Genomic DNA, 25,027 nt, shown 5'->3' on the forward strand with positions numbered 1-25,027 from the left:
TGTATATACCAGCACCTTTGGTACAAATGGCCTGGATTTAGGACTTGTTGATCTGGGCTGACAGATAGTTGATAACTTACAAGCACAGCAAGAGGTGCCTGATGAGGGCAATAACAAGTAAGGTAAATGAGCATTAAATATCTAATTCATTTTCCTAACAAGCTAAGCCATAAGCTCTAATTAAACCCTTTACTAAAATACAGTAATAAACTTTTTTTTTTTTTTTTGAGACAGAGTCTCACTATGTTGCCCTTGGTAGAGTGCCGTGGTGTCACAGCTCATAGCAACCTCAGACTCTTGGGCTTAAGCGATTCTCTTGCCTCAGCCTCCCAAGTAGCTGGGACTACGGGCACCCACCACAACGCTCGGCTATTTTTTGGTTGTAGTTGTCATTGTTGTTTGGCAGGCCCGGGCTGGATTCGAACCTGCCAGCTCCGGTGTATGTGGCTAGCACCCTAGCCGCTTAAGCCACAGGCACTGAGCCCAGTAATACACTCTTAAATTGAAATAAATGTGAATAGAAAAATAAGGTATTATATGTTAAATTTGGTTTTATAATTTTTTAGAAACTCATACCTAAAATAGTATCAAAATGGATCTTGAGCTACTGGGAAATAAGCTTTGAAATGTATTTCTGTTTAGTTTTCTAGAAGATTATGCCAGTGTTTCTTTTTTTTTTCCTTTTTCTTTTTTTTTTTCTTTTGAGACAGGGTCTCACTATGTCGCCCCGGGTAGAGTACCGTGATGTCACAGCTCACAGCAACCTCAAACTCTTGGGCTTAAGCCATTCTCTTGCTTCAGCCTCGCAAGTAATTCACAACGCCCAGATAATTTTTTTTTTTTTTTTGTAATTGTCATTGTTGTTTGGCAGGCACAGGCTGGGTTCAAACCCGCCAGCTCCAGTGTATGTGGCTGGCACCCTAGCTGCTAAGCTACAGGCACTGAGCCTATGCCAGTGTTTCGTAATTTTACTCATTCCTTTCCATATACAAGAAAATGAGTTATAATATTAGTAATTTCATAGTCATAGTAATTTCATTTTAGAAGTGTCTTTCAAAATCTGATATTCTATTATCTTTAATTTTTGTAATACTGGATAAAATATGAAGTTAAAGATTTTTTTCTTTTCTTTTTTATTTTTTTATTTTTTTTTTATTTTTATTTTTGAGACTGAGTCTCACTCTGTTACCCTGGGTGGAGTGCAATGATGTCATCATAGCTCACTGCAACCTCAAACTCCTGGGCTCAAGTGATCCTCCTGCCTCAGCTTCCTGAGTAGCAGGGACTACAGGTGCACACCATGACGTGGGTCTAATTTTTCTATTTTTAGTAGAGATGGAGTCTCACTCTTTCTCAGGTTTGTCTTAAACTGACCTCAAACAATCCTCTCACCTGCCTCCCACAGTGCTAGAATTACAGGCATGAGCTACTAGGCCCACCCTCAAAATTTTCTATTTTTGAAAAAATAATCAACTTTTTATTTTTTTTTTTTGAGACAGAGTCTTAAGCTGTCGCACTGGGTACAGTGCCGTGCCGTCACAGCTCACAGCAGCCTCCAGCTCTTCGGCTTAGGCGATTCTCCTGCCTCAGCCTCCCAAGTATCTGGGACTACAGGTGCCCAGCTATATTTTTGTTGCAGTTTGGCCAGGGCCGGGTTCAAACCCACCACTCTCAGTATATGGGGCCAGCGCCCTACTCACTGAGCCACAGGTGCCACCTTTTAATCAACTTTTTAATAAGCAAATAACATCCAGAGCAGGTATATGGCTTCCAAATTAATCCCACTCTTAAAACACAGAAGTTTTGTGCCAAGGATTGCTGTTTTCTAAGGAGAACCATCTTTGCTGTTGTTGAAGGCTTGAAGGCTTTAGCCTGGAGATCAGTTATATCAATTGTGCTCCCTCTCACCAGCCCCACCCACTTACACTCACGGGTACCTAGGTATAGATAGCTCATTCTTCTAGAAAACAGTTGCTTAGAGACAATTACGGTCCAGAGACTGTCACAACATGGGGATATAGAGATGAATAAGGCCAAGTCCTTGCCCTTCAGAAGAGTCAAGTGTATTCGGAGAAGTAGGCAAAAACCATAAAAATTTACTGTGGCAGCTGACACCCTGAGGTATCAGTGAAGTGCTGTGGGGGGGGGGGTGACTAAAAGTGATTCACTGGAGAGCTTTCTGAAGCCAAGGATCCTTGAGTTTTGTCTCCTGGGTGTTGCACACTTCAGGTGCTGTGGAAAGGCCAGGAGGCTTGAGAGAAGAGCAGGCCCCATGCATGATTTGGCAACCTCAGGAGAAGTGCAGCATCGATGCTTAGTTCTGTTCAGTCATCCTGTTGTGGGTTTCGACCTTAGAGAAATTCTGCTTCTAAGTTCCAGGGGACTTGGGAGGGCTATCTCACAGGAATGCTATTGAATCCTATGAGAAATCAATATTTGTTGAGTCCTCTGACTGGGCTAAAACCAAGTCTCCTTTTAGTCTTTCCACATTATAGCATACCTCTTCTCTGTGTTAAGCCTTCCTCTCCCCCCACAAGAGAAACCAAATCAAATGGGATTTCCCTTTCTAATTCATCAGCACCTATGAGTGGCCTGGTGTGCATAGCGGGTATCCTGTCTCCTGCTAGCCCTTCAACCTGCTGAATTTCCCTTGTCCTTCACTCCAACTTCCAAGCAAGCCATCTCTTCCAGTCACTGGCAGTTGCCAATAACCATGTGCTTCCAAATCTGAGTCTTGGTAAAGCCCCACTCCAGTTTAATGTTGTGTAACAATATGGCAAGAAAACTGAGTGATCATAAGTAGAGTACTTTGAACATCTCAGCAAACCACCTTTCATGTGTGTGTTTTTCCTACCTTCTAATTCTAGAAAGTGAAATTCGTTATTCTACTTGGAAGAAAGCTGTGAGGAAGTCAATGGGTTGGGTCACAACTCAGTCTCCAGAAAGCGGTAAAAATGTTTTTATTTATTATCGCTACTTTTTTTAGCATGGTAAATAGTTTATTAAGTATGTAGCCATTTATACTTAGGCTGTTCTGAAAAACAGCATTATCAAATGTCCAAAGTTTCCAACATTTTGAGACACTTTATCTAAATACAAAATGTAAATTATCAGGTTGATATACATACTTTACTCTATCCTGCTTTCCCTTTTTTTTTCTTTCTTTTTTTTTTTTTTTTTTTTTTTTGCAGATTTTGGTGGGAGCTGGGTTTGAACCCACCACCCCCTGTAAAGGAGGCTGGCGCCCTACTTCTTGAGCCACGGGTGCCACCCATCCTGCTCTTTCCTTTTTAGCGTATTCCTGGCACTTCAATTGACAACTTAGTCTTCTAAAAGTAAAATTACTTCTAGTTTCTTCTTAATGAAAGAGAAATCAACTGCAGTCTTCTTTTCCCCTTCTTTCTTATTTAACCTTTTTGGGGGGCTGTGTTTATGACCTAAATCAAGTGAAAGTTATAAATTTCAGAATATATTCTGTTACCTCCTAGGCCGATTCCAAGTAGTTAAGGAAAGTATGTAATGGGAATTCCTGTGGAATCAAACAGGAAGAAATGCACCAAACATAGCAAAGTATAAGTGTTGTAATAGATTGGGAAATACTCTTGGCAAAAAAATAAAAATTAAGGCTATTTTATCTTTTAGTCACTTAGATAGGGAGGTGTGCGGCTTAAGTAAACCATTTGGATGTAAACAGCCTTAAGCTGACTTTAATATGGCATAACATTGTAATTCTTTGCTAAATGCAAGATTTGAAACATCATAATTAGAACAATGGCCAGTAGTAAACTGAAGCTTACACTTTAAGGGAGAAGAGTTTATAAATGAAATAATGCTTGCTTTCTAACCCCAAAGTAAGTATAGAACCACTTTTTTTTTTTTTTTTTTTGTAGAGACAGAGTCCCACCGCACCGCCCTCAGGTAGAGTGCCGTGGCCTCACACGGCTCACAGCAACCTCCAGCTCTTGGGCTTAAGCGATTCTCTTGCCTCAGCCTCCCGAGCAGCTGGGACCACAGGTGCCCGCCACAACACCCGGCTATTTTTTTGTTGCAGTTTGGCCGGGGCTGGGTTTGAACCCGCCACCCTCGGCATATGGGGCCGGCGCCCTACTCACTGAGCCACAGGCGCCGCCCAGTATAGAACCACTTTTAATATATTAGCTTTTAGGAGAAGGTTCTGGAACCATCCACTATCACAGATCACTGTGATCTGTATTTTCAATCCTCGGTGTTCCTACTTGAAGCCTTTCTTTACCTTTTTTGTTCTAAGACTCAGCTTTCTTTCTTTCCTAAGATGGTTTGTAAAGTTTTTCTTGCTATGACTGCAATTTTGAGAGCCCTTTTACAATTAAACTTTGCAATTGTCAGCACTTTCTAGCACAGTGCTAGTTGCCACAGTGCTAGGTGCCGTGAGATGTAACAAACATGGTTCTTGACTTTTCTAGTTGCCCTTAATTGAGAAGCTGAGTTACATAAGTTCTTTGACTAACTGGATTTTTTTAAATGGCACAATCTCCTGTCTCTCTGCCCCAACCTCCATGCCTTATATGTACACACAAAGTTCTTACTAGCAGTTAGGGATTATAATTCCAATTGCAAAATTCCCACAAAATCAAGTGATTATTTTTTTCTTTGGTTGTATACCTTAACTATCAATGAATTTAAAATGCCAAGAAAAAGTTGAAAGTAAGTTTTTAAAATCACATGATTTTTTTCAGATTTTGCATCAGAATTGATGATAAAAGTCATTTGATTTTTTGAGGGCTGTTTTTAAAATTTTGTGTTTGTTTTAGACTGCAATAGATTTAAGCCAAAGTTTAAAAATATTTTTTGAATTGGATTTATGAAAAAACACTCTAATGTATAATTTTTGGGAGTCTCTAAACTGTATAATAAACTCAGAATAATATTTTTCAATTAATTAAATACTAATATATTCCTTTAAGCAATATAAGTATATAATGTAATAACTTAATAGCAATAGAGATAGAATCCTATTTTAATGAAGTTGAAAAGCTATTAGAATGGCTTTTTTCTTATCCTCCTTAAATTGTTTTTTGTTTTGTTTTGTTTTTTTGAGACAGTCTCACTGTGTCACCCTCAATAGTGCCATGGTATCACTGCTCACAGCAACCTCAAACTCTTGGGCTTAAGCAATTCTCTTGCCTCAGTCTCTCAAGTACCTGGGATCACAGGCGCCCACCACAATGCCCGGCTTTTTTTTTTTTTTTCTTTTTGCTGTTGTTGTCGTTTAGCAGGCCCAGGCCAGGTTCGAACCCACCAGCCCCAATGCATGTGGCCGACGCCCTAACCACTGAGCTACAGGCACCGAGCCACCTCCTTAAATTGTTTTAATTTATGGGAAGAATATAGGGTTGCTTAATTTCCAAAGTGCTTTGCCAATTTTGAGGCAATCTGATGTTTATTTTCTTGTTTGTAACTATATTTGAATGCATTATAAACAATTTTATTTTTGAGACAGAGTCTCGCTTTGTCACCCTCGGTAGAGGGCCGTGACATCTTAGCTCACAGCAACCTCAAACTCCTGGGCTTAAATGATTCTCTTGCCTCAGCCTCCGGAGTAGCTGGGACTAGCCCACCACAACGCCTGGCTAAGTCTCACTCTGGCTCAGGCTGGTCTGGAACTCCAGAGCTCAGACAATCCACTCGCCTCTGCCTCCCAGAGAGTTTGATGTTTTTTAGAGAACTTACCATAAATGATGACTTCTTGGCTCAGAGATTATAGTGACTTATTTGGATATAGTAATTATTGACAGAAATAAAATTTGAACTCAAGTTCCTTAATTCATAGCCCAGTGCTCTTCTTCCATCATCTGGGCTATGAGTGTTTTAAGAAAGGTGAGTGGTCTAGTGAAGCCAATGGCGTAAGGGAAGAACAGAATCAGCTGGAGACCCCAGTGGAAGTGGACATACATGGGATTAGCAAGGGAGTGCCAGGCTGGAAAAGACAACATTTTGAAAACAGGTCAAATTAGTTTAAATATATTACACAGCTATCAAATAACAAGTATATTACATATAATATATGCCCACACATACATATACACACATATACATTCACATACACCACTGAAAGGGAAATAAGTTCATTACATGCCACCCTAGATTGCTAAGGACCCGTGAATGCAGATAATCCTCAGGATCTTCTTCTCTAACTAGAACTCACACTGTGGGAAAATCAGAAAAATTAGTTATTATATCTTAGTATAAGTGATAGGATTGCTTTAAGAGAACTAGAAAATATGTTCCCCTTTTCCAGAAATATGGAAACAAGACAAAACCTTTTTTATTTGAAAAACATAACATAAGCAGTGTAAAATGGAGGAAAAGATTTATATCCCTCTTTAATAACGGCGCCTGTGGCTCAGTGAGTAGGACGCCGGTCCCATATGCCGGAGGTGTCAGGTTCAAACCCAGCCCCGGCCAAAAACCACAAAAAAAAAAAAAAAATCCACCTCCTCAGGAGAAAGAAATGCATGGTGAGGGGGAAAAAAAGTCATCTCTCAAAAAAGGAAAGAAATGACTTGTCTTTAGTTTACTATACAGGGATAAAGTTTGTGTGCAATTGAAAATCGTGTGCGATCTTAAATTGCACATGAATTTTATGGACACCCTGTATAACAAGATATGCCCACAGAGAATCTTTAACTAGCTATGCTTCAAGGAAGCCCCTTTGTCTAATAGTTGTATTTTCTTAACTCATGGATGTTATTTTTTAATAAACTTCTGTTTTTGTTTTTGTTTTTATTTTTTGAGACAGTCTCACTATGTCACCCTGGGTAGAATGCCGTGACGTCACAGCTCACAGCAACCTCAAACTCTTGGACTTAAGTGATTCTCTTGCCTCAGCCTCCCAAGTAGCTGGGACTACAGGCACCTGCTACAGCACCCGGCTATTTTCTTGTTGCAGTTGTCATTGTTGTTTAGCTGGTCCGGGCCAAGCTTGGACCCGCCAGCCTCAGTGCACATGGCTAGCGCCATAACCACTGTGCTATAAGCACAAAGCCAACTTCTGTTTAATTTTTATTTATTTATTTTTGAGACGGAGTCTCCCTCTGTTGCCTGGACTAGAGTGCCATGGCCTCAGGCTAGCTCACAGCAACCTCAAACTCCTGGGCTCAAGCTATCCTCCTGCCTCAGCCTCCCAAGTAACTAGGACTATAGGTGCCCTCCACAATACCTGGCAATTTTTCTTTTAAAAAAAATTTTTTTTAGTAGAGACGGGATCTTGCTTTGCTCAGGCTAGTCTCAAACTCCTGAGTTCAAGTGATCCTCCTCCCACCTGGGTCTCCCAGAGTACTAGGATTACTGGTGTGAGACACTGTGCCTGGCCTAAATTTCTCTTTTAAAGAATGTTGAATATTCTAGATATACAATTTTTTAATTTAAAAAAGATTTTTTATATATATGTATATATGTACATATCTAAGGAACAATGTTGAAAGGAAGGGGTTCCAAGAGAATTCTGGTTAGAAAGTATCAAAATAATCATATTCTTTATCAAAGATCAGATGGCTGTAATAAAAAAAAAGCTAAAACAATCATATTCTCAGGTAATTTTTAAAAGTAGATTAATACAACTTAGTTTTACAATTACAGTAATATTGTCAGGTACATTTCTTTATGCACCAAATTCTATTAATATTTTTAAAATAAAACTGAATATTTTAGCAAAAATGGGGTTTAACATTTACTTTCAGTAGACTGATAAGACTTTTCTCTGATAGCCAAACAACCAATAATTTGACATTTATAGGAATTGAATTGCTCATTTAGTATCTTTGAGGAAAGAATCAAGAAAGCTAAAATCTACAGCACAGCCTCCCAAAAAGTTTTCCATAGGCTTTCTTCGGCATTGCCGGTGGGAGGTTAATGTTGGTCTATATATGTATTATGTTCTGGCTATTTGTGGCATGCTATCTGTATTGTTTGTTAATTGTCATAAGCCTTAAATATTGATTGTATTTTTGATTTTAAATAATAACTCTTTGCTGCCTTTTATGAATATATTATTTTTATAACTTATTTTGTTTTGCTATCTTGTGATTCTTAACACAAATATTGTAATTATGTGTCTCTCTTTTGGTTTGCTTGACTGGAATTCCCTTCTGCTTGGATGACCACAGGTGACCCTAGTATCTTCTGTAGTCTGCCCTTGGGCTTTTTTATAGTGAGTAGCATGGTAATGTTAATCGGAGCAAGGTACATCTCAGGTCAGTTACTCTTTAAATTAGACAATTTTATTAGTTAGCATTAATGTATTTGTGTATAACTCAGCAGAAAATGTTCAGTATTTTTCATTCTTTCTATGTTTAGGAGCCTGGAAAATCAATTAAAGGTCTAATTAGTTAGGCCAATCTTTGGGGGTGGTTAGAATTAAGAATTATGACTCTGCTTAACCTTTTTGTATTTTTTTATTTCTTTGAGGGGCTACATTCTGCTGTAAGCTGCAGAAATAAGCAAAAGTGAAACTACTAATGTTGAAATGAAAGGACTTTCAGAATGACTGATGAAAGTTAAAGTATAATTTTGACATCAATTAAACTTTCAAATGTATATAAATTATTTTTCACACTCTTGAAAATTTGCTGAGCAAGTCTTAATACAATAGAACCTCCACAGTTGACCACCTCCCTACACTGACCATCTCCGTATGTTGACCAGTCAGTTACAGTCCCACCCTGTAATGGTGGTCAACTTACAGAAGTTCTACTGTATTTCGATTCTGGCAAGAGTTTTGAGTCAGAGGATGTAAGCAGAGTTCCTGTAAAACTCTAAAACTGGGGACTGTTTATAGTTACTTTTATTTCATTTAAAAGAATACACTTTGTGCACTGAAGTTCTTTAAATTATGACTTGAATAAATTGGGGTTGAAACTGAATTGTTATTTTTTTATTAATTTATTTATTTTTATTGTTAAATCATAGCTGTGTACATTAGCCATTTGGGGATCTGCTCTGATAGTAGCTCAATTTTTTTTTTCAAATTACTGGCTTAAAATGGCAATGACTTATTTCATATGTTTTTATGAAAATGAAGCTTTGTAAGACAATCTTCATGATTAAGGAAAGAGTTAAGTCATCTCCCTTAATTAACATGATGATGACTTGAGTTAAATGTAAAATTTAAACTTTATTGGTGGGTAGATTTAAAATTTAAACTTTTGTGTGGGGAGAACATCTGTGCATAGAAATCTGACAAGCATTTATTCAGCTTGACATTTTCAATTTAGTGTTATTTATAATATGGAATGAAAATTATTTATGTCATCACAACATTAAATTATCTTTTAATTAATAAGAAAATCTGAATTACTTGTGTGAGAATTTAAAATTAGATTATATTACCTTTCTATGTATTTTTCATGTTCAAGAATATTCAGGAAAAAATTTGTTCATATCTACTGCTTCTGTACTAACAATGCCTTATTTTGGCATAAGTAACAGAAGAAAAAACCATGGACTACCCCAGTAAATAATGTTTTCAAACATAAGCACTAATCCAAAGAAAGTTATTTTTTTACCTTTGTGTTACATTACAAAAAGCCTCTGTATACGTAAAACTATACAAATCTGTTGTCTTTCTGCTTCTCAGGAATGTTTGGTGGAAGGCTTTGAACATTTCCATGAGCACTGTAATTTAAATTTATAAAAAACATATGTGCTGTTTGCGAAAAAAGAAATTATTACTTTTCATTGTCCCTAGTACTTTAAGCTGCATAATGATATTCTGGAAAATGAAGGCAAAAATCATTGCAGCCAAAATGTTTTACTGATTTTTTTTTTTTTTCCTTTTCCACTTTGGTACCATGACAGTATGAAAAGGTCTAGTCCCTGTGAAAATGGAGACACTTAGCATTAATGTAACCTAAAGGATACATTTGAGTGTCCCAATTTTTAGACTTCTAAAATGCATACAGTCACCATCTTTAGGTTGTCTTTTTTGATGACATACACTGAGATTTGAGAAAAGTAGGAAACAACAACAGTGGTAATATTTGCTACTTTGGGAAATGGCCCAGTTGCACTTACTGCATTTTAACTGTGAGGCATTACTTAGAAATCATATGGAATTTCTAGCTCAGTAAATGATTAAATAGTCTTCATTGCTTTAACTCCTGAATTGCTCGTATGTATCATTAACATGATTTTTGTCCCCATTGTAGGTGTTCCATAGATGATACCAACTCATGGATCCCCAAGATGCGAGTTTTTTACATAATGAGAAAACCTTGCAATTCTGTCTCTTAATGTGATAACACTATTCATAGACTCTGATTTTATTTATAAGCCACTTGCTGCATGACCCTCCAAGTAGACCTGTGGCTTGAAATAAAGACAATGCAGCAGAAAGAATGCTATAGAAACATTTGGTGTGTTTTTTAACATAGACAGTTAAGGTTGGGCTAGCCACTTTGGTTGGGGGCTGGTCCCCTCCATTACCATACCATCCTGCCCCATTCCCTCTGAGATCTAGGAAGAATTCAGATCCTATCCACTGACATATATTCAAATGCTATTGGTCTAGGATATGATTCTCTGCACTACACACACTTAAGGGGTTACTACCAACCTATTAGAAATAAAGGGCTTTTTATTTGTTGGTAAACAGACTCCCAAAAGTCTTTTCTACCTATTAGAAGCTCACATCTTCATTAAATGTTTAAATAAAATCCTCTACTAAATTATTAAAATGGAAATTTAGTATTCTCATAGATTGAATATTTTTCTGAAAAGTATTTGCCAAAACAAATTCTTCACCCAGTATACATGGTCTCACTATAATGACTTTCTATCTGAATCTTATAGGAAAGGACACTTATTTTTGTTTGTTTCCATCTCTCTTTTTTATATTTTTTACTTTGTATAACATACATGCCTATATATTTTATATACTGAGGTTAGTCCATTTACAAAGTAAGAGCACATTATATTCAGTAGATTACAGCAGGGCTGGTCTTAAGTGGACTACTATGTATATAAATATTTTGGAGAAAGCAGTTGTATACATTTTGGGGCAACAGTTATGCATATAATATACCAGGAAAAATTTTTTCTTAAAGAGCCAACATTTAAATTTTAAGTATATAATGTTAATAAAAGAAAATGTACTTTATTGTGACTTCAACTATATTCCTTATATCTTATATTTTTATTTGTCAAAAGAGAGAGAAAAACTGTAGAGTACTATGGTAAATATTGTTGTCAAACATGAGCAGTAGTCCCAATAAAGTTATTTGTCCTTCTAATTAATTTTAGACATATTTGAGATCCTTTTGAGGAGATGAGAGAATGTCAAATAAGTGAAAAACCTAAGTAGAAAAAAATTTAGGAATGAATCCAAGAATCTCTTTTTATTCAAATGTTATCAATTATTAATAAGAATTGCTATCTGAGATGACAGAATTATCTTAGCTTAATATCACTTTACAACTGAAAAAGGTTTACCATTAGAAATGTCGTTCAATGAAACCAAGAATTTCTCAAAATATTTAATGTCACGTTATATAAAGTCACCTAATCTAACTTCCTAATGTCAATTTTTGAAATATTTTAAAAATTAATTTATAGTAAACAACTAAGAAAAGAGCTTCCTAGTTATTTTCTTCGAGAGTGCTGAATGGGAAAGTATTTATATGTTATTATGAAAGATTTTGTTTTGTTTGGAATTAATGATAGCTTGATTTACTGTTCTGATTGTGCTGTTTCTAAATTACTGAGTCTGCTGGGTTTTATTGATGTAGCTGCCTCTTACATGACAAATATCATAGAAAGGTACTGTGAAATGATCACTTTGTGGCAGGGTACTTTTAAGCATAATTATGTTTCTACAAAGGTAGGTTGAGTTCATTGTAAATAATCGTGAAGATCACTGTTCAAATAATTTTAAGATTACATTAATTTTTCTATGAATTGCAAGATTTATAAATGTTTGAAATTGTACATGTTGATATTTAATGATCAATTTACTTAAAATAAATTGACCCCTCATTCTTACTTGCATTTCTCATTTACAAACTAGAACTTAGGTCAAAATTAAGAAGGATGGTTCAAGAAATGTGACACTCAGCTGTTAGCACTTGTCTTTAGGCACACTCTAAAGAATTAACCAACAGCTGAAAAAGTAGTTTCTGGAATGATGAACACCTTAATCATTCTGTTAGAACAGACTGCACTATCCCAACTCACAATTTCTGGAAAATACCTTGGCATGGTCAACAGCTATTATCAATAGGGTATTGCATGGCTAACCTTGACCTTCCACTGGTTCCATTTTGTGCTTTTGTTCATCTCTACCTGGGATAGTGGAGTCTTGAATACCAGTGGAGTCTTGAATACCATTGTTCTCTCAACTCACAGGTAATACCTCAATCTTTTGTACTCCAACTAGTCAGTAAAATAAATAATGCTTCTTTGCTTCTATAATGACATCTGAGAATTTTTAGTGTGTTTCTTTTGAAGAGCCCAAAGCCCAATTCTTTGGGATATTTATGGGGTATTTTGTATCATATGGGAATGAAGAATGATAGCTATTAGCATTGACAGCGGAATAAATAATATTTGTCCTATACTGTTCATAGTAAATAAAAATACAAAAAAAAAATTTTTTTTTTTTTTTTGGTAGAGACAGAGTCTCACTTTATCACCCTGGGTAGAGTGCCATGGCATCACACAGCTCACAGCAACCTCCAACTCCTGGGCTTAGGCGATTCTTTTGCCTCAGCCTCCCGAGTAGCTGGGACTATAGGCAACCGCTACAACGCCTGGCTATTTTTTTGTTGTAGTTTGGCCGAGGCTGGGTTTGAACCTGCCACCCTCGGTATGTGGGGCCAGTGCCCTACCCACTGAGCCACGGGCACCACCCTACAAAAATTATTTTTGACTATAACTCTAAATAACTTATTTTAACTAATAATATTTAAATAATGAAATTTACTTGGTTCTTTGCTCTTGCAACCTAGCAACTTTTTTTTTTTTTGACGGAGTCTCACTTTGTCATTCTCAGTACAGTGCCATGGTGTCATAGCTCATACCAACCTAAAACTCTTGGACTAAAGCGATTCTCTTGCCTCAGCCTCCCAAGTAGCTGGGACTACAGGCGCTCGCCACAACGCTCGGGGGTTTTTTTGTTTGTTTGTTTGTTTGTGTGTTTTTTTGTTTTTGGGGGGTTTTTTTTGCTGCTGTTGTCATTGTTTTAGGAGGCCCAGGCCAGGTTCAAACTCACCAGCCCCGGTGCATGTGCATGTGACCAGTGCCCTAACCACTGAGCTACAGGCACTGAGCAAGGCCAGTATCTTTAACTGCCTGTTTTCATCCTGTTTCAGATAACTGATTCTACCCAGCAGCATTACAGTTGAGAAGATGACAATATTTTACTTCAAAAAGCAGCCGCAGACCTTTTTCAGTTTTCCTGTTTAGTATTAAAATTCAGTAGCTTTTTTTATTCCTCATTATTGAACCTCATCATTTATCTCATTGGTTGCTTATTCTTGTATCACTAGTTTAGAAGTAAATTTCATTAATACTATCATTTACTACATCATCAAAGCATTTATCAGAGAGACACTTTAAATAAAACAAACTATAGCCATGCAGTAGAATATGTGGAGCTGTGGAAAAGAATGAGGGTATTACATGTAGAAATGTATGGAAACGTATTCAGGATAAGTGAAAAAGCAAGGGGCAGAGTAGCATCTAAGTGTGCAACCTTTCTATGAGAGACAGAAAGTGGAATGTTTGCCTAATCTGAAAGGACACATAAGCTATTAATAGTGCTTACCTCCTGGGAAGAAAGTGGTGATAATTGGCCATTTGGGAGATCGGAACGGGGAAAAATATTTCACTACATATATATTTCAGCCATCTTAATTGATAGTATGTATAATTTTGAACCACGTTAATGTATCAACTATCTACAAAACTAATTTTATTATACTTTTTTTTTTTTTTTTTTTTTTGTAGAGACAGAGTTTCACTTTATGGCCTTAGGTAGAGTGCCATGGCATCACACAGCTCACAGCAACCTCCAACTCCTGGGCTTAAGCGATTCTCTTGCCTCAGCCTCCCAAGTAGCTGGGACTACAGGCGCCTGCCACAACTCCCGGCTATTTTTTTGTTGCAGTTTGGCTGGGGCCAGGTTTGAACCCGCCACCCTCAGTATATGGAGCCGGCACCTTACCCACTGAGCCACAGGTGCCGCCCCTTATTATACATTTTTTAACTTAAATTCAGAGGTCATTATATGTGAATATTCATACAGCATTATTCATAATAGCCAAAAAAGAGGATACTCAAATGTCTATCAATTGGATAAATGAAAGTGATATAGCCACACAATGGAATATTATTCAGCCATAAACATAAGCACTGCTCCATGCTACATGAATGAACCTTGAAAGTATTATGCCAAGTGATGGAAGCCAAACAAAAGGTCACATTATTTTATGATTCCATTTGTATGAAATGTCCAGAGTAGACAAATCCATAGAAACAGAAAGTAGATTAGTGATTGCCCAAGGCTGGGGAAGGAGAAATGGGAAGTGACTTCCCATGGGTATTGGGTTTCTTTTGGGGTGATAAAAATGTTCTGAAATTAGATGCAATGGTTGTACAACTTTGTTGAATATACTCAGAACCAGATTTGATGCTTTAAAGGGATGCATTTTATGGTATTTGAATTGTATCTCAATAAAAACATCAGAAAAATTTCAGAGTTAGTGACCCACAGGCCAAATTCAGCCCACAAGCTTGTTTAAAACTTATTTTTTAATCTTTATTTATTTAAAATAAATATAAATGCCCAGTCCCTGATGTCACATAAGTTTGTAATCCCTAAAATGAGCCCTTTAAAGAAAATGAATTTTATTTATTGCTTGAGAAATGGAAGTTAAGAAATTTAACTTTTTATTCTACTTTACTAGTTTTTTTTTCAAGTGTTTAATATTGGAAATAAGAAAAATGCTTTAGGCACTAATAAATAAAAGATTATGATGAAACAGAAGTTCTGCCCTTCCATTCACCTTCTAAGGAGTTTTCCTAGTTTGTCCAATAGAATATACTGGTATTAAAGGATTCAGCTAAGTCTTTTTCTCCCCCCACTCCAAGACTTGATAAATGAGAAGAGTCTTCTGAAAGTATTAACTGAACTATATTACCAAAATTATTAGTAATTTAACTTTTTCCTGAGTGGAACCTTTAACTGTACTGTTTCTTAATTTTCTAAAAGGTTTAATTTGATCTATTCATCATCCTCTCCCCAACTTCAATCTAACCCTTAGCTCAGCCTTTCATTAAGTTACCACCTAATCTCTTTCCTTACTATACAAAGCTCATGGGAGTAAGCAAGAGGTTGGTTTGTAATCTATGACTTCAATTAATTGTAAATCTAAGTCAAATAGCAGTGAATATATGCAAGTTCACACTCTACATCTGTTTTCTCAGATGCTAAGAGAGCTTTCTTTATTTCATTTTATCTTATTTTATATTATTTTATTTTTGAGACAGTCTCACTTTGTCACCCTCGGTAGAGTGCCCTTTTGTCATAGCTCACAGCAACCTCAAATTCTTGGGCTCAAGCAATCCTCTTGCCTCAGTCTCCCAAGTAGCTGGGACTATAGGTGCTCACCACAACACACCCCTAATTTTTCTATTTTTAGTAGAGACAGGGTCTCACTCTTGCTTAGGCTGGTCTCAAACTCCTGAGCTCAAGCAATCCACCTGCTTCGGCCTCCCAGAGTGCTAGGATTACAGGCGTGAGCCATCTCAAGGAGCACGGGGGGGTGGGAGGGGGAGTTGTTTGTTTTTTTTATAGACAGAGTCTTAAGCTGTCGCCCTGGGTAGAGTACTATGGCGTCACAGCTCACGGCAACCTCCAACTCTTGGGCTTAAGCAATTCTCTTGCCTCAGCCTCCCAAGTAGCTGGGACTACAGGTGCCCGCCACAACACTATTTTTTGGTTATAGTTGTCGTTTGGCAGGCCCAGGCTGGATTCAAACCCGCCAGCTCTGGTGTATGTGGCTGGCACCCTAAGCCCAGCAGTGGATTCCTTGAGTTCAGAAGTTCAAGATCAGCCTGAACAAAAGCCAGACCCCACCACCCCAACCCCCAGCCATCGCTACTAAAAAATAGAAAATCTAACCAGACGTTGTGGTGGGCGCCTGTAGTCCCAGGTATTTGGGAGGCTGAGGCAAGAGGATTGAGCAAGCCCAAGAGTTTGAGGTTGCTGTCAGCCACAGCACTCTACCCAGGGTGACAGACTGTCTCAAGAAAAGAGAAAGGTTGGGTGGCGCCTGTGGCTCAGGGAGCAGGGCACTGGCCCCATATGCCGTGGGTAGTGGGTTCAAGCCCAACCCCGGCCAAAAACTGCAAAAAAAAGAAAAGAAAAGAGAAAGGGTGGCGCCTATGGCTCAGTGGGTAGGGCATTGGCCCCATATACCGAGGTTGGTGGGTTTGGGCCCGGCCACAGCCAAACTGCAACAAGGGGGTGGCCGGGCATTGTGGCAGGCGCCTGTAGTCCCAGCTACTCTGGAGGCTGAGGCAAGAGAATTGCTTAAGCCCAGGAGTTGGAGGTTGCTGCGAACTGTGTGACGCCACGGCACTCCACCGAGGGCAATTGAGACTGTCTCTACAAAAAAAAGAAAAGAGAAAAAGAACCTTCCTGTCCACTTAATTTTTTGATAAAACTGCTTGGAAATTAGAATACTACTACTTTTTTTTTTCTTTTTTTTTGAGATATGTAGCACTTTTTCTAGGCCAAGTTCACTTTTTTTTTTTTTTTTTTGAGACAGAGTCTCAAGCTATCGCCCTGGGTAGAGTGCTGTGGCATCACAGCTCATAGCAATCTCCAACTCCTGGGCTCAAGCAATTCTCCTGCCTCCGCCTCCCAAGTAGCTGGGACCACAGGCACCCACCACAGCGCCCAGCTAATTTTTGGTTGCAGCCATCATTGTATGGAGGGCCCAGGCTGGTTTCGAACCCGCCAGCTCAGATGTATGTGGCTAGCACCTTAGCTGCTTGAGCCACAGGCGCTGAGCCCACAACTTTTTAAAATTAAATCATAACTGTGTATATTAATGCATTTATGGGGTACAATATGCTGACTTGATATACAATGTGGAATGCTTACATCAAACTGATTAATAGAACGATCACCTCACTTATTTGTTGTGGTAAGACACTCTTAATAATTTTGAAATTTACCACTGTATTGTGCATATTAGGTGAGGTCCCAAAATGAGAGTAATACTACTCATTCAAAAATTAGAAAGTAAAAATAAAAAAATTAGAAAAGCAGAAAATCATTTATACTTCTAAAGTAATCCCCGTGGTCATTTTTATTTTTTTCTCCAGACTTTAAGGGAGTATTTCATAGATCTTAAATGTTCACAAACTTATTATAAAATTTTCACTATGCAAAATAATATGAGGTATCACATACAGGTGAATAGATGTATAAAACATGCATAAAATGATAGACAGCAAGTTTAGGGTGGTGGTTGCTTCTGGGAAGAGGGTATAGAATCAGGGAAAGTGTCTTTGGTGGAACCTGAAAAGTTGGGTTTCTAAAAAAAGGTTAAAGCAAACATAGAAAAATCTTAAGATTTGGCACTGATAGTGGTAGGTATACACATAATTACTATTTTCTCTACATTTTTGTTTGCTTGATATATTTCTTTTTTTTTTTTTTTTTTTTTGTAGAGACAGAGTCTCACTGTACCGCCCTTGGGTAGAGTGCCGTGGTGTCCCATGGCTCACAGCAACCTCTAACTCTAACTCTTGGGCTTACGCGATTCTCTTGCCTCAGCCTCCCAAGTAGCTGGGACTACAGGCGCCTGCCACAACACCCGGCTATTTTTTGGTTGCAGCCCATCATTATTTGGTGGGCCTGGGCTGGATTTGAACCCGCCAGCTCAGGTGTATGTGGCTGGTGCCTTAGCTGCTTGAGCCACAGATGCCGAGCCACAAGTAATATTCTTGTTCAGAATAATCACATGTGCGTTAGAGAGAGTCAATGTTTTCTATTACATAGGTTTATTTGTAATAAACAAAACCAAAGCTATTCTCTATGGGTTTCAGACTGGAATAATAAAAATCATGGGAAGAAAGTGTTTGTCAAGTCTCCAGGGTATATAGGTGTTCATCAGAGATACCAATCTCCCCTCCTCTCCCTCTCAAAGACACACATCAATGCCAAGCCTGGACAGGACTGTGCCTGTAACACACAGGGCTTAGTATAATCTGAAGCCTGCTGCTTCATGTCTCCTAATTAACTCCAATGACTGGGTTTGGTGAACTGCTCTCACTGGTAACCACCTGGGCCTCCTAAAAAGAAGATTGCCCTGCAAAACTAAGGAAAGGAAATCATGCCATACCCAGCCCCAGATTCTTGGCTTACGTGAAGCAACTACACAGTTCAATCCAAGGGTTTCTGTCCCCAATTCACAGAAAAACTGGTGAAGCTAACAAGTGTTTTTTTTGTTTGGTTGGTTTTTTTTGCAGTTTTTGGCTGGGGCTAGGTTTGAACCTGCCACCTCCTGTATGTGGGGCCAGCGCCCTACTCCTTTGAGCCGCAGGCACTGCCAACTAACAAGTGTTAACATAGGTTTCTTTTAGATCATAGTAGACAGGACTTAAATGATTGTGTGGTTTTCTTATCAAGTTATATTTTATTTTTATTTATATATTTATTTATTTTTTGTCTTGAGACAGAGTCTCACTTTGTTGCCCTCCGTAGAGTACTGTGACGTCATAGCTCACAGCAACCTCAAACTCTTGGGTTCAAGTGATTCTCTTGCCTTAGCCTCCCAAGTAGCTGGGACTACAGGTGCCTGCCACAACACCCAGGTATCTTTAGAGATGAGGTCTCACTCTGACTCAGGCTGGTCTCGAAGCTGTGAGCTCGGGCAATCCACCTGCCTCAGCCTCCCAGAGTGCTAGGATTACATGAACCACAGTATCCAGTCCTATCAAGTTATATTTTAGACACCATAATGCCAACATTAAGTGATTATAACAGACGCTGAACCGTTGCCACTGAAATGTCTCAAATATCCAATCACAATATACTGAGGAATGTGTATAATACAAGAGTGTCATAGCTTTTCCAAATCCATCATTTGTAGTCTAAACTCTTTTACCAGTTTGCTAAATTCCTGGTCTAATGAGTGACCCAGGCTATTTTTTGAAATGCTCGTCTCTTGTAAGAAAACAAATTCAACCCCTAGGTGGAGCTGCTTCCCACCGTCGGGCTTCTCTATCTTGGCAGGCATTCAGTGCTGCGGAGTCGCTACTGTACTTTGTTCTTGGTAATTGCAGTTAAATTAAAGCATTGCAGTGACCACTGGAGATATACGAGTGCTTTTGTGCTAGGATCAAAATCCAAAGGCTTAACTGAAGCCGTCAATTTACACTTTCCTGTGTCTCTGACTTCCCTTAGACATTTAGCTCATCATAAAAGTTCAGGTTTATAGATACTTCTCTTTGTAATTTATAATTTAAAAGGTAACAATAGGGGCTCGGCACCCTTAGCACAGTGGTAACAACGCCAGCCACATACACCGCGGCTGCTGGGTTCAAACCCGGCCCGGGCCAGCTAAACAACAATGACAACTGCAACAAAAAATAGCCCGGCGTTGTGGCGGGTGCCTATAGTCTCAGCTACTAGGCAAGCTGAGGCAAGAGAGTTGCTTAAGCCCAAGCGTTTGAGGTTGCTGTGAGCTGTGATGCTACAGCACTCTAGAGGGCGACAAAGCGAGACTCTGTCTCCAAAAATAAAAATGTAACAATAGGAAGGCAGGGTGCGTTGCCTCACGCCTGTAATCCTAGCACTGTGGGAGGCCGAGGCGGGTGGATTGCCTGAGCTCATGGGTTCCAGACAGCCTGAGCAGGAACGAGACCTCCATCTTTAAAAATAGCCGTGCGTTGTGGTGGGCGCCTGTAGTCCCAGCTACTCTGGAGGCTGAGGCAAGAGAATCGCTTAAGCCCAAGAGTTGGAGGTTGCTGTGAGCTGTGATGCCACAGCACTCTACCCAGGGCAACATAGTGAGACTCTGTCTTGGAAAAAAAAGAAAGAAAGGGCGGTGCCTGTGGCTCAGTGGGTAGGGCACCAGACCCATATACCGAGGGTGGCAGGTTCGAACAGGCCCTGGCCAAACTCAACAACAACAACAACAAAAAATAGCTGGGCATTGGGGCGGGTGCCTATAGTCACAGCTACTTGGGAGGCTGAGGCAAGAGAATCGCCTAAGCCCAGGAGTTGGAGGTTGCTGTGAGTTGTGACACCACAGCACTCTATCAAGGGTGATAAAGTGAGACTCTGTCTCTAAAAAAAAAAACAGAAAGAAAGAAAGAAAATATTCTCTCTCTCTTTTTTTTTTTTTTTTTTTTTGAGACAGTCTCACTATGCTGCCCTGGGTAGAGTGCTGTGGCATCACAGCCCAGAGCAACCTCAAACTCTTGGGCTCAAGTGATTCTCTTGCCTCAGCTTCCCGAGTAGCTGGGACTACAGGCGCCTGCCACAACACCTGGATATTTTTTCGTTGTTGTAGTTGTCTTTTTTTTTTTTTTGTAGAGATAGAGTCTCACTCCATAGCCCTTGGTAGAGTGCCATGGCATCACACAGCTCACAGCAACCTCCAGCTCTAGGGCTTAGGCGATTCTCTTGCCTCAGCCTCCCGAGTAGCTGGGACTACAGGCGCCTGCCACAACGCCCGGCTATTTTTCTGTTGCAGTTTGGCTGGGGCCAGGTTTGAACCCGCCATCCTCAGTATATGGGGCCAGTGCCCTACCCACTGAGCTACAGGCACCACCCGTGTAGTTGTCATTGTTGTTTAGCAGGTCCGGCCAGATTCAAACTGTCAACCTTGGTGCATGTGGCTGGTGCCCTACCCTCTGAGCTATGGGTGCTGAACCATTTATCAGCATTTTAATCACATGTTCTATCCACCATAAGCACTGTAGCATTCAAATATAATCAAACCTAAATAATTTTGAAAATGGTAGATAATCTAATTTATAGAATATTTTGTAGTAAAAATACTTCCACATAACAGCTGTATGAGATAAAGATGTACTTCTAAAAAATTACAATAAATTTATAGCAATGTTAATGCTATATGTAAGATTACATGTTACATGTAAGATAAATTCCCTTAATCATAAAGCAGTTATTAAGCAAACAATTTTTTTTGTTTGTTTAGCAGTCACAGGCTCGGTTCAAACCTGCCAGCCCCGGTTCATTGGGATGGTGCTCTGACCACTGAGCAAAAGTCCCAGCTACTCGGGAAGCTGAGGCAAGAGAATCACTTGAGCCCAAGAGTTTGAGGTTGCTCTGGGCTGTGATGCCACAGCACTCTACCCAACCTAAGCAAGCCATTTCAAAGCCCTAAATCTCTAGGCATCTTTTGGGTAAAGTGTATTTTAAATTGAATTACTTTCTATTTAAAACAAGAAATTTGTTTTACATTTCTTTGAATATGCTGCTCTTAAAAGAAACAGAAACTGGCCAGGAGCAGTGGCTCACACCTAGCACTCTGAGAGACTAAGCAGGGAGGATCACTTGAGCTCAGGCATGCCAGATTAGCCTGAGCAAGAGTAAGACCCTGCATCTACAAAAAAATAGAACAATAAGCCAGGTGTGGGGCGGTGCCTGTATATCATCGGGTAGGGCACTGGCCACATACACCCAGGCTGGTGGGTTTGAACCCTGCTGGGGCCAGTAAACAACAATGACAATTGCAACAAAAAAAAATAGCCAGGCCTTATGGTGGGCGCTTGTAGTCCCAGATAGTTGGGAGGTTGAGGTAAGAGAATCGCTTAAGCCCTAGAGTTTGACTTTGCTGTGAGATGTGACTCACCGAGGGCAACATAATAACACTGTCCCAAAAAAAAAAAAAAAAATTGGCTTGGCGCCTGAGCTGGCAGGTTCGAATCCAGCCTGGGCCCACCAAACAACAATGATGGCTGCAACCAAAAAATAGCAGGGCATTGTGGCGGGCACCTGTAGTCCCAGCTGCTTGGGAGGCAGAGGCAGGAAAATCACTTAAGCCCAGGAGTTGGAGGTTGCTGTGAGCTGTGATGCCACACACTCTACCCTGGGCAACAGCTTGAGGCTCTGTCTCAAAAAATAAATAAATAAATAAATAAAAATTAGCCAGGTGTGGTTGCAGCGCCTGTAGTCCCAGCTACTTGGGAGGCTGAGCCAGGAGGGAGGGCTCTAGCCTAGGAGTTTGAGGTTGCTGTGAGCTATAATGATGCCACTGCACTCTGGCCTGGGCAACAGGGAGAGACTCTGTCTCAAAAAAAGCAAAGAAAAGAGAGAGAAACTACCTTGGAATTAGGTAATCCAAACTATTATCTAAAGGAAGTAAAGGCATTTTTCTTTGCATTGCACTATTAGTGAGAAATTCAGTTGTGGGCGTACGGATGCTAAAAATACAAGCCAGGTAGCCCCTGTAGCTCAGTTGGTAGGGCACCAGCCCCACATACTAAGGGTGGCAGGTTCGAACCCAGCCCCAGCCAAATTGCAACAAAAAATAGCTGGGCATTGTGGCAGGCACCTGTAGTCCCAGCTACTCGGGAGGCTGAGGCAAGAAAATTGCCTAAGCCCAAGAGCTGGAGGTTGCTATGAGCTGTGATGCCACAGCACTCTACCAAGGGTGATAAAATGAGACTCTGTCTCTAAAACAATAAAATAAAATAGGGGCGGCACCTTTGGCTCAAAGTAGTAGGGCACCGGCCCCATATGCCAGAGGTGGCAGGTTCAAACCCAACCCCAGACAAAAACTGCAAAAAAAAAAAAAATAATAATATAATAAAATAATAAATAAATAAAAATACAAGCCATGAAAGTATAGTCAAAGACACTGTCTTGCTCCCCAAACTGTTTTTGGAGCTCTCTTATAGAAAGTAATGAAAACGGAGGAGGCGGAGCAAGATGGCGGCCGAGTAACAGCTTCCTTGCATCTGGGCACCTTGAGTCTGGGGAGATAGGACTCCAGGCATCTCTGGCTGGTGGGATCTGCCTATCATCACCCCTGTGAGGATACAGGGAGTCAGCGAGAGACTTCTGGACCCCAAGAGGACTAAAATAGTGGAAAAACGGCAAGTGGTCGCGTGTGTTCAATCCATCTAAACCCGCCTGCAACTGTAAGTTCAGTAGCAGTGAGACTGCAAACCAGAAAGGCCTTACCTGTGAACTGTTTTGGTGTCTTTGGACTTGGCACTCAGTTGAACTGCCTTGGGGAGAGCCTGAGCGGGAGTGCGGAGAACTTTGGCCGTTGTCTGGGGCCCCAGTCTGAGCCACTGAGCCAGACGGAGCTAATAGTGTTTGGCTGTGGGTCACAGGGAGCCATTGTGAGTGATCTGCCCCGGCAAGCTCTGCCCTCAGGGTCACAGAGCTAGAATCAGGTGGGAGCTGGTAACCTAGCAACCAAGTAGCCTAAGGGTGGAGTCTGAGCCGCCTTGCAGCCCTAACCCTCAGGGGCAGAGTGAGACCGGTTCTGGCACACTGGGTAAGTGGATAGCCACTTCAGCAGTGATTCAAGCGACAAGCACTTTCCTGGGAAAGCTTCTGCTCAGCAAGTTTACAAGTTCAAAGTGCCTTTTAAGTGGGGTGAAGAGAGATTTAGGGTGTCTACCTGCTGGGGTTTGAGAAATCAGTAGCCTCCAGTCGTATCAGAACTGTGATTAACATCTCATACCCCAGAAGACCACGTGTTGCCCAGACAATATTCAATAACATATACATACTGCTTTGTTTTTGGTTGTGTTTTTTTTGTTGTTGTTTGTTTGTTTGTTTTTTGATTTGGTTGGGTTTTTTTGTTTGTTTGTTTTTTTGATGTTGTTGATGTTGTTTTGTTTTTTAATTTCAACCTTTTCCATACAGATCCTTTTTCTATCTCAATTTTTCTAGTTCAATTATAATTTCCCATTGCTGCCTTTTTCAATAATTAGAACTTCATTTTTGCTAGTGTTTCTACCGCTATTATTTGGTTTTTCACCCAATTTTATCCCGTAAAGTTTTCTGTTTGCTTGTTTTGGTTTGATTTATAGCATTTTTGTCTTTCCTCTCTACTTGGTGGTGGTGGGGTACTGTGTATGATCAGGTTAGCAAAGAGCTGCTGACCTCAAGGGAACCACCCAACTGGGCACCCCCAGAAGGTGGGATTTTTTAAGGTTGTGTCAAAGTACCCTACTGTACACCCATATTGCTCTGTCTCCCTCTTTCTGTGCCTCTCTTCTTTTTGTCAATATTCCTTTTACCCACCCCCTCTCCTTTCTCTATTTTTCTTCTTTTTTTTTTCTTATCACTCAGTCCTCCTTTCTTTCATCCCTTTTTTGCTCCTCAACCTTCTCACCCTTCTGGTCCTGTAACCCTTAGTCCACAGGCACGAGAAAGAGCAAGAGGAAGTGAAAGGAAAATTAGGGCAAGGAAACAGATAAAAGAAATCACTCATGAGGAAGAATCAGCAGAAAACTCCAGGCAACATGAAGAACCAGTCCAGAACAACCCTGCCAAGGGACCATGAGGTAGCTACTGCAGATGATTCCACCTATAAAGAAATGTTAGGAATGACAGAAAGGGAATTTGGAATACACATGTTGAAAACAATGAAAGAAATGATGGAAACAATGAAGGAAACTGCTAATAAAGTGGAAAATAACCAAAAGGAAATCCAAAAACAGAATCAAATAAGAGATGAACGATATGAAGAATATAAAAAGGATATAGCAGAGCTGAAGGAACTGAAACAGTCAATTAGGGAACTTAAAGATGCAATGGAAAGTATTGGCAACAGGTTAGACCATGCAGAAGAAAGAATTTCAGAGGTAGAAGACAAAGTTCTTGAGATAACTCAGATAGTAAAAGAGGCAGAAAAGAAGACAGAGAAAGCAGAACATTCACTGTCAGAATTATGGGACTTTATGAAGCGTTCCAACATACGAGTTATAGGAATTCCAGAAGGGGAAGAAGAATGCCCCAGAGGAATGGAAGGCATACTAGAGAATA

At 39.8% G+C, this 25,027-nt stretch overlaps 1 protein-coding gene across 7 annotated transcripts in view; it reads left to right on the forward strand.

Moving 5' to 3' along the window:
- GK (glycerol kinase) overlaps positions 1 to 12,015 on the forward strand; it is an 82,875-nt gene extending 70,860 nt beyond the window's left edge. For 4 of the 7 annotated variants that reach the window (XM_053579309.1, XM_053579307.1, XM_053579308.1 and 1 more), the window contains 3 exons: positions 2,868 to 2,948; positions 8,145 to 8,231; positions 10,185 to 12,015. In XM_053579309.1, coding sequence (XP_053435284.1) covers positions 2,868 to 2,948; positions 8,145 to 8,231; positions 10,185 to 10,195 — 179 coding nt within the window. In that variant the 3' untranslated portion in view covers positions 10,196 to 12,015. The remainder of the gene's footprint in view (positions 1 to 2,867; positions 2,949 to 8,144; positions 8,232 to 10,184) is intronic. The other 3 variants (XM_053579312.1, XM_053579310.1, XM_053579313.1) reach the window with 1 other exon arrangement.
- The last annotated feature ends 13,012 nt before the right edge of the window (positions 12,016 to 25,027 follow it).

Source organism: Nycticebus coucang, chromosome X (assembly GCF_027406575.1).
Source record: "Nycticebus coucang isolate mNycCou1 chromosome X, mNycCou1.pri, whole genome shotgun sequence".
NCBI lineage: Eukaryota > Metazoa > Chordata > Mammalia > Primates > Lorisidae > Nycticebus > Nycticebus coucang.